This window comes from Phragmites australis, chromosome 13 (genome assembly GCF_958298935.1).
Source record: "Phragmites australis chromosome 13, lpPhrAust1.1, whole genome shotgun sequence".
Taxonomy (NCBI): Eukaryota; Viridiplantae; Streptophyta; class Magnoliopsida; order Poales; family Poaceae; genus Phragmites; species Phragmites australis.
In genome coordinates, this window is record NC_084933.1 from 27,317,156 (window position 1) to 27,327,241 (window position 10,086).

At 41.1% G+C, this 10,086-nt stretch overlaps 1 protein-coding gene across 3 annotated transcripts; it reads right to left on the reverse strand.

Annotated features, from left to right (window-relative positions):
- Window positions 1–1,446: 1,446 nt before the first annotated feature.
- Window positions 1,447–9,865, reverse strand: LOC133887751 (villin-4-like). Of its 3 annotated transcripts, none has more exons than XM_062327724.1 (23): window positions 9,637–9,865; window positions 9,346–9,460; window positions 8,502–8,601; window positions 8,086–8,154; window positions 7,736–7,978; window positions 7,480–7,657; window positions 7,269–7,398; window positions 6,958–7,120; window positions 6,542–6,692; window positions 6,352–6,452; window positions 5,877–6,032; window positions 5,650–5,718; window positions 5,513–5,581; window positions 5,271–5,408; window positions 5,044–5,172; window positions 3,784–3,931; window positions 3,647–3,657; window positions 3,426–3,566; window positions 3,213–3,338; window positions 3,014–3,079; window positions 2,311–2,626; window positions 2,047–2,213; window positions 1,447–1,955 (listed from the first exon to the last, which is right to left on the reverse strand). In XM_062327724.1, the coding sequence occupies exons 2-23, from the start codon at window positions 9,399–9,401 to the stop codon at window positions 1,842–1,844; spliced, it is 2,841 nt and encodes a 946-aa protein (XP_062183708.1). In that variant the 5' UTR covers window positions 9,402–9,460; window positions 9,637–9,865; the 3' UTR covers window positions 1,447–1,841. The 3 variants fall into 3 exon arrangements, with proteins under 3 accessions (XP_062183708.1, XP_062183707.1, XP_062183709.1); XM_062327723.1 differs by having other exon boundaries at window positions 7,269–7,401; XM_062327725.1 differs by lacking the exons at window positions 1,447–1,955; window positions 2,047–2,213; window positions 2,311–2,626 and adding an exon at window positions 2,635–2,859 and having other exon boundaries at window positions 7,269–7,401.
- Between the last annotated feature and the right edge of the window lie 221 nt (window positions 9,866–10,086).

Sequence of the window (10,086 nt, forward strand, 5' to 3'; positions counted from 1 at the left end):
GAACCCTCCCCAACAGCAAGGTCACGAAACAGTCCCGTGCTTCGTGGCGACACGCGAGCCGAACTCTTGCGGGCTGCGAGGCGCGCACGCGTGCGTGCGTGCGTTCGGGTGGACAAGGAATTTGACCCGAGCGCGACCCACACCGACCGATCGTCTCTGCGTGGTTACGTGTATATCCATCCAATCCACACGAGGGCGGCAGCCTCCAATTGCTCGGAGACCGCGACCAAACCTTCGGCCGCATGCCAATGTCATGGTCCACTCCCATTCCATCAGGGCCGGTTATGTAAAAAGCATACGCTGCCAAAGTTTGACACGCACGCTAGTTTCAAAGAAACATCCACCGCGCGAGTTATGGTTACACTGACATGCACATTTCTGAGTGGGTAGCGAGTGATTGGCGGACTGCTCAATGTTACGGGGGTGTTTGGACGAAGCAATTGCTTCATGATTTTGAACTAAACCCAAAGGGAAGCTCAAATCCACGGCCTCACGCGGGTTGTGTGCTTAGCGCGCGACCTCGCGCTGCCGCGCAGAGTCGACGATGAACTAGGCCGGGTTCCAGTCTGCAAACGCGCTTGTAACGCGGTGGTGAGTGCTGCCTGTTGTGCACGCTGAGCGTCGACGGATGTTGCACTAGTCTCATTGAGTTCGTGTGAAGCTACAACTTCAATCTCTATAAAGGATATGTTCTTTATTTCTATATATAGATGTAGATATAGGCGTATGTTTGGATGTACGTGTGTGATAGAGGTGAGTTAGACATATGTTTAGATACTATATTTGTTGAGAGACTAAAAAAAGAGTTAGGGTTCCAGTCACGAGACGTGACGCCTGCTCCGCTCCATCCCCTCTCGCATAGTTGCATCCTGCATCCTAGCGCCGGCACGCGGCAGCATCTGGTTGCCGAACATAGATTGCCTCCTCGCGTGCCTAACCAACGCGCGGCAGCACGCTCCTAACCGACGGGTGGATCCTTCCTTCCACGAGCATGGCTAGGTAGTGGCTTCGCAGGCGGCCACGCCGACGCGCGGGCATGGTCCCCTCCGCATTGGGCGCCGCCCAACCCCGGCTGTGATTTGCCCATCCGCACATTGCGTTGACCGACCGGGGGTTCCTGGCGGCAACCAGCGCCGACTTGACGGCTGTGGCTTGTGCTGTTCGTCCAGAGGGGAAATTTCACAGTAGCGTACGAATGTATAGTTTATTAGGATTATTTATTAATGTTGAGATTGTATTAGAGGGATATATAAAAAAATTATAAAATAGATGAAGAATCAACAAATATATAAGTATAGGAATGAACGCAACCCGTTGCAGAGTTGCATTTCCCCTGTTCGCCCCTGCAGGCCACTATCGGCCTATTGACCTCGTCACCCTGAGCAGCGGTGGCCCTCGGCGGCATATGACTGAGCAGAGCACAGGTTCGGCAAGAAATTGTCAAGCTTTATTATTGATGAAATAAACATAAAAAATGAGGAAACCGTTCAGGTTCGTTAATCTTCTGCTGTACAAGCTCGACGCCATTGCGCCAGACTACAACTATCTCAATCGTGTGGATCTTTGCTGCCCGGTACAGATATGTCTGACCAAGCCGAATTCCCAAAAAAGAATGGATACATGATTGAATGAGAGCCCGACAAGAAAACCGGTATGACCTCTGAATCAACTAGAGAAAAAGAAAACATATCCCGGAACCTATTTACGGATAGAACAATCAGAGCTAGCAAAGGAACGGGTATAGACCAGGTGAAGAGAACAACTCCAGACGCCAAAATTGGTGTCCTCCGAAATGGTTGCTGCCTTCAGAAGCAAAGACGACTACAACGACAACACGCAGGCTAAAAGAGCTGGACATCAGACTTCAGTTTGTTCTGCTTCCACTTGGGAAGCTTGTAGAATGCCGCCCTTGTCATGCCAAACTTCTCTCTAAACTCCGCTGATGATAAGTAGGCCTGCGTTCCATTAATGACAGTACATGTCATGATCGTCGTACAAAGGTAGCCGATCGGTATGTGAATGAGTATTGGCAAATCAGTTGCTCACCTCTCGCTTGGTCACGTCAATGTCGGGGACAGGATCTTCAACTGTGGTTATCAGACATTCATAGGGGTACATTGTGCGCTCTTCATCATCCTCTGGCTCATTTTCACCTACATTGCCATTGCCTGTGGCATCTTCCTCCTGTATTGCCTTCTCTAGCTCAGGACTCGCTTAGTTTTGCAAAAATTCAGAGTAAGAGACAGGTAAGACACTGGAACGTTTTCTCTGCCTGTAGAATTGGAATCTAAAGAGTTGTACTCTCTGTACCTTTTACTGACTTTGGTATTATACTTTTCATGGGACCCTCAAAAGAGCTGGTGAGAGCACTGATAGCTGATTGTTTGGACGATGGCTTCCACTGATCAGGTGCACAAGATTTTGGGAAAAGTTTTTTGACACCAGGTGGAGGGGTGGAAAGATTCCTGGTACTTGGGTTCTCAAAGGCAGAAGTTAACGCCGTGAAGGCTGGAGACCTTCCTCGAACACGGGGACGATCTGGACTGGTCGACATGCTTCTCGAGCGCTGAGACTTATCTTGTCCTGCACTCCTTCCCAAAAATGCCGGTGTTCGTCGTTTTGGTTTCTGACAACATGGAGATAGTCATTAAGACAATTATTTTTAGATAGGTCAGATATTTAATCTGGTTAACTCAAATACTGTTTTTAGCCACCCTGTAGTCCTTATATCAACGCTATGGTCAGCATATGTTAAGGCTCATTTCAAACAGATGACATAATAGTTCTATTTAAAATGCTAAAAATCTGAAGTGGAATAATGGGTTCATTCATATACCCGCAATAGGAGTAAATGTTCTCCTGCACATAAGCACAAACAAGTATGAATTTCAATGAATGCAAGAGTATCAATGAACAATGAGAGATACAGAGTAAACTGAATAATATTAAATTCACAAGCAGGTGGAAGATGATTTTCACCAAAATACTGGAAGATGGTTTGAATGAGACTTACATCCAATGATGGAGTTGCTCCACCCTTTACAATGGCAAGCTTCCTCTGGTATGAACTGCCATGCATCTGCAAGAAAATATAAAAACGGAGTGATGCATTTAATTTCCAAAACTAAAAATGGCGGGTATACTTACATGTTCGGAACAGAAACTGGTGTTAAATTCACAACAAGCAGGTGCAACACACATCAACTACTTACCAGTGATTTTGCTGAGTCCCAGTTGAAGAACCTAGTAAAAAATTGTGGCTCACTACCTTCTGAAACAATGAATATTGGTGTTTCTTGGGAGAGATTTTCCATAAGGAAATCGAGCATAAGAAATTTCTGGCATTGTAGCGAGAAAGAAAGTAAGCGACCAAATAGAAACTCGTGGTTCCTAATTAGACTTTGCAGGGTAATTTTTTTTATTACCTCTCCAATATACATAGCTTGTGATTTCACTTTGGCATCCATTTCCTGGCCAACCCAAACAAATATGTCCGAGTGACAATCAAGAACGAAAACATCCTCTGTCATCAGATCATCCTGAGTAAAGTGGTGTATTTCTTTGACCTGGTCAAGTATGTTTTAAAAGAAGAATTTGTATTAGACATGAAATGAAAAACACACTTAACAATAAAAACTTTGCTTACCTTTACATTGCCTTCACGACCCCACGACAGCAACATTGGTAGCCAAAGAAGAAGTGAAGAAGTGTCAGCAGATGTTGAATAGTAAATTCCACCTAGTAGATACTTAGAAAACGATAAAATGTCTTGTTTGTGATTACCTTGGGATAAGATGCACGAGAACAGATGGGGGTCACTTTCAAGCTCTCTTACTACCTTTTGGTTTGGATACTTGGATTTACCACCCAGTAATTCCCAGAATTGGTCGGTTTCTCTCCCCTCTTTTTGTGACCTTGAAGGGAGATCTGGCTGTGTAATAAGAAAAGATAAGCGCAAAAAAAAAAAAAGTTAAAACAACTACACCAAAGACAAATCTATTGCAGAACAAAGCGAATAACACCATACAAATAAACTATCACAGTGAGGAGGGCGACGGCAACAGTGAGAGATACAAGCATCCAAAATTTATCCATATTAAATATGAGTTCAGAGGAACACCAATACATTGTTTCTTGCTGTTCTATCTTGATCCCACGAACACAAATGAACCCAAAGAAAGACACCCAATACACCTATAAGGCTATACCATACTAAAAGGCACTCAAGAAATCATACATCTAGAATCCAATAAATATTGAGACAATTCCCTATATGCCATCGAAAGTTATCAAAATCCTCGATCTACCACCAAAAAAGTTCTCGTCCCTCATGCGCCACTACTTGAAATTGTCCTTACCCTTAATGCCATTGTTGTCATAATGGTGTTAATTCTAATAGCTACACTAAATTTCCCTTCCCTTATGTGCCACTGCCATCAGCTCCGTTATGACAGCAGTGGTACACAGGGGAAGGAAAATTTCAAGTAGTGGCACATGAGAGAGAAGAACTTTTTTGGTGGCAAATCGAGGATTTCAAAATATTTCGATGGCATACAAGGAATTATCTCATAAATATTAGTAAGGAACAACTAAAAAAACAGTCAAGTAGATTTATCCTCCACTGATGTGCTTGGCTAATTTCCCAATACTAAATTGGAAATCGAAAAATAAAGTTACCGCAACAGCACCAATATGCAGGCCCAATACTGTAACCACAGATAACTATCAGAATCATATCCTCGTAAATAGAAGGAAAATTATTTATTCTCATGGATATTTCTTTTGTTTTCTTTGGCAGTTAGAGCACATAATAATATGTAACACGAACAAAAGCTGATTTTATGCCCTTGAGCCCTCCTTCATGAGTCATGACTAACAAGCTCAAATATTCAGGCTACATTTTGTGTAGAAACATGGAAAACCTTTGCAGGGGGGTTAATCAAGGTATCAACACTGATACAAAATTACCAATGTACCAAGCATAAAGAAAGCTGCATAAGTGCAAAGATTTATGTTTGCCGCAATAAAGAAGAATATTCACACCTTGATTACATCAAGCTGCCTCTCAACCAAGTCATGATCCAGTGAGGTCGTAAGGTTACCAGTCCATGTGAACACAGTGTTTCCATTGTGTAGAATGTAACAATAGGACGAATTTAAGGATGAAGCCACCTAGTGAAAGATGACAGAGATGAAGCAGCTGATAATGAAGATAAGAATTATGTTCTCACATATATCTTTACAGAAAAAAAGTATGACTCCGAACATACTGCATCTACTTGAAGTGCTTGCAAGTTTTCTGATCCTGTGCCCTGAATCCGGAATAGGGCAAGCCCACCGTCGGAGTAAGTGTCATCCCCAATGCCATTTTCAGCAAGAAAGTTCTTGTATCCAGAGCTAAGGCCACCCTAAATTGAAATTCAGACATACAGAAAAAGATGTAACGTTCAACTTGAAGTATGTCAGACCGTCAGATCAGGTCAAGGATTTTGACTATGAAATTGAAGCAGACCTTAAACACTTGAAGACTCTGAAATATGACAAAGAACTGAGTTGGTTCTTTCCCTTCATAAAGGCGAACCTGTGCATAAGCAAGAATAAATTAGAGACCGACAATCTGATTCAATATATAAATAATCAGTGGATTACCTGGGCAGCCTGGAATTTTGCAGTCTGAACCATCTTGTTAGCCAGTGATATCGCTGTCGTTCTCTCCTCCTGAAAGCAACTACGATCAATTCGCTAGGAGTAACGTGCATCGAGAACTCATTAATTGGAAATAGCCAGCTTGTAAATATCTCTCTTGACTAATAGAAATTTATGAGCATTTAAATTCCTGAGATTGTAACTAAAGTTGATTTATGCACAGATATTACCTCAACACTCTTCTTCCCAAACCAAGTTCCAATAAGACATTCCTCCTTCTCATCTCCAGTATATGTGTATTGAAAAATGTAGCAATCTCCTGTATAAAATTTCGACTGCTCAGGGGATGACAGAAGGGTCTTGTCCTTTTCATTTACACGCCAGACCTGATGCCAATATATAGGGGGGAAAACACCATCAAACTTACACCGAAAGAAAATGGATGAATGTTATGAAACAAGTTTTTGCCTATAAATTTTGGTTGGAGGGCGTACATCAAATGATATGAGTGTAGAATTGTAGATCAATGGTATGACTGAGTTTGGGTTACCAGGAATCTAATAATCTAAATGGCATATCTGTACACACGTATACAAGGTAGTTTTCATTTATTTTGCATGAGCGCAGTTGGGGGGATGAAATGAAATCTTCAGAAGGTACCTAGCACCTCGTAAAAAAATCCATAAGAGTTGGTGAAAGTAATACCTGCAAATGACCTGTGCAATCAATATAAGGCTGAGGTTCTTCTTTTACAGGTGCACCTTTCATCAAGCCTTTAACATCTAATCCTTGGCTTTTGAGGAGAGCTGCAAGAAGAAGTAATAGATAAGTGTGTGGAATTCAGGGAACCTTCTAGCAATATCTTGCACTGGAATTGATAATATGTAGAAATAACCTGCAACTTTGCCTCTTCCATCCTCAGATGACAGTTTCAAATCAGGTGTGGGTGGCCACTCACTAAATTTTGACTTGAACATTACTGTTTCGAAACCCTCAATCACTTTGATAAGGTGTGATTTTGTTCGGCTACCATCAATGAGTAGTTTCTGTGTAGAAATAAAAGAAACTGAGTGTGCACCAATGCATAATATAAAACATGGATATGTTTTGAACATCCAGCTAGAAAGATTTTTTTTCTCTCAAAAATAATCATTATGATGGTTGTACTTCTGCTAACCAGTGAGTACAAGCATATATAAGTAGCTTCTTTTTTTCTTTTGGAGAGTGAAATAACAAAACTTCAGGCTTGCATAATATTTTTGTAGGGATATAATGAATAAGCAGAAGCAATTTATGCAAACAAGAAGTTACCTCAGCAGCTTCACTTGCACCCTTCCTTTCTTGCAGAGAAGTACTTCTGCCCATCCAAACATACATTTCAGCACCATAGTCTAGCAAGTAGCATTTGTTTGACTCAAGCAACTCACGTGTCAAGGATTCAAAACTAATATGCACCAACTTTCCTTGGTTTAAACTGAGAAGTCAAATAAATCATCCACTCAGTTTCATAGTTTCAAGAGAAAATTAATCTAACAGATGACATCATTTAAATAGAAGATTATATTCTCATTGACAACTAATGCTGATGTGTGGTGCATATGGGAATAATGGTAGTGAATCACCATTGCAATTTGACAACAATTTCTCTGTCTTCCCCATTATCCTCTGAAGGTATCTTCCTTGGAAGAGGAGCGAAGCCACCAAACAAACCCCAAAAATCACCGGCTTCGGGATCGGCCATCAACTTCCCATCTTCTATGAGAGAATTCCAAATTATCGTATCTTTGAGAATGTGATCTCAAATATTCTAGGCACATTAATTTATTTGCTTACCAACTGCTGCAACTTCACACTTGCCCTCATGGAAAGTATCTTTGATATACTGCACAACTTCAAGAGCTTTTGCTCTCTCCTGAATGCATGAGTTTGAGCCATTGAACTGGAAAATTTTGGACTTGGTATCCAAAATAAAAATGTCCTCATGGTTGAGAGATGAACGGGCAAAAGGAACCTGGTCATAAAATAGAAAGCATAATCAAGGTATGAGCAGAACTTAAACAGAAAAAAGATAGTGATTTAGATAGCTTGCCTCTTTAACATGGACAACATGCTTTCCTCTGCACACATATAAGTGGGTAACGTGCTCCTGCTCATTGATTTCTACATGGTTGAACCCAGAAGCCACCCCTCCTGGCTGCGGCATGATGCAAGGTCTAAAATATGAGAGAAAATTATCAGTTTCATTGCCTTGTAACTCCCGGTACTGGACAGCACGCCCTCCAAGGGCAGCATCAAGCTCCACAGTTAAAATTGCAGCAGTTCCAGCCTCATCCTACCAAGAAAAATATCAGTCATTTTCGCAGAGCTATTAATTAACATAAAGACATGCCTAGTGGCTCTGAATCAAGTTATACACTGTCAAATGGTTTGGGAATTTGCCTGACTAGTATCTTTGCCAAGCCAATAATGAATATCATGGCGAAAGGAACCATTTTTTAACACCGTTGTCTGTAGGAAACATGAGGAAATAACTGTCAGTGCAGTAAACATAAAGCAATAATTGAGATCAACCATAGACAAACTGAGCTACCGTGATAACAAGTTTATGGCATAAATGAACTATCTTGGTATAGACACTGAAGCATATCATGCACCAAAATGATTAAGCATTTTGTTATATGATATAATAATGAGAAATAGAAAAAGAAATGAAGAAAATATTTTCGCCACAGATTTCTCAGGGCCTCCAAGCTTTTGTTTCAAGCTGGAACAAATCTTTTACCTTTGCAATCATGATGCAATAATGATCTTCCAAAAGAAAAGGAAAGGGCATGCATAAATTAGTACTTCCATACCTTCAAGAAGATATATGAATCACCCATGTAAAATTTTCCATATGAAGATGTTGGCACAGGAACTGGCTTAAAATTCTCAATACGCCATATCTCCAGACCACTAAAATTAAATTAAGGAGAACAATGCTTGTACAAGGGACTCTTATGAACAACAACAGTGCAGGGGTGTGTCCATTGGGGTAAATGACAAAGTGTAACTTCGAAGGATAGTATCAGCGTATGCTCAACCTCTACTCCAACTTCATCATTATTTCCATTTAGTTTAGATTTCAAAAAATTCTATTTGGTTTAGTCCCCTTCTAATACAATATATCTGCTCTTCTTCTAGTCTATATAGTTCATGATAGACTGATAGTCTTATAGTTCGTTTCACTGACAGTTCTACTATGTCATACATTGTAACCATCAATTGAAACTTATGGCTACTGACATATACTGAACTCATAGGCATCCGAATAACTATTACGCGTATTGTACATCGTTTTAAAAAATGATATTGGTGATCCATTATCATGCAAACTTTAGCAGCATATCAAAGAAAAAATCAGAAATAATAGTCAGCAGTCAGTAAAGAAGAGCAATGAAAAAAAAAATACACTTAGCTGACAAATAATTTGTGTAAGGTCCCCACATTTTTCAGACTAACCAGCAGCCACACTACTTAGCCGCTTGCTGGTCAACACGTTTACTGTTACAAGCGATTGACAATCATTCTATCAATTGGCATCCACACTTGTTTTGTTAAGAGAATTAACTATGGTCACAAAATGCATTTCAATGGGATGAAGTTGCGAGGCCATGAAAAGAAATATTCTATAATGCACGGAAGCAAGGGGAAGGATACTCCTTTTGTCCAGCTCCGCGGAAGGCCGGGTCCAAATCCTTCATCGAAACTGACATGCTGAATGTTGTTGAAGAATCCTCGCCTGATTTCGTATCAAGAGATTCCCAACATTATGCTGCAAACAAGAAATAAAATGAAGCTCGTATCAACACAAAGTGGCACTATTCGCGGCCTCGGGCAGCATAAGAAGCAAGAAACCTTGTGTCTAATCAATTGCAGGGATTACAGAAAAAAAAAACTGCATTGGAAGAGGAAAAGAAAGCAAAGGACGGATTCCATTCAGACTCCCACCTGAAGGCTGAAGCTCCAGTGCTGTTCTTGCCGATAGAATTGGGGAGTTTTGGGGAGAGAGAACCATCCGAGGAGAGGTGGGGGAGAGGCACAAAGTAGATGGCCATCCGCGAAAAACGGATTAAAGAGGAAGAAAAGGTAAAAATGTGATGCGAGGGGTGAGCGCCTCAGCCCCATCACAGCTCACGCCATTGGCTTGGCTCGAGCTGAACCATCTCAATGGACAATACAGGACGCCTCTCCGGACTCCGGAGGGGACGCGCAGAACCGTCACGCGAAAGTCAAACGAAGCACAGATCGCCATGAACAGTACCTAACTCATTTACTTCTCTCCTCTACTCAAACAAAGATCTTAAAAATCTATATTTTTTTAGTTTCTATAATTCATATGCAACTTATTTTAATTGATTTGACAAAAAAATTCTTCAATTAAAATTCTTTAAAGTTGCA

Bases quoted from the DNA above. Each gene is read 5' to 3' on its own strand.
- LOC133887751 (XM_062327723.1), bottom strand. From the start codon at position 9,401: ATGTCAGTTTCGATGAAGGATTTGGACCCGGCCTTCCGCGGAGCTGGA. The intron at 7,121-7,268 runs GTGATTCACTAC...TTGACTTCTCAG, and splicing joins ATTGTTGTCAAATTGCAATG to TTTAAACCAAGGAAAGTTGG. The intron at 5,173-5,270 runs GTATGTTCGGAG...ATCTTTCACTAG, and splicing joins AAGCACTTCAAGTAGATGCA to GTGGCTTCATCCTTAAATTC.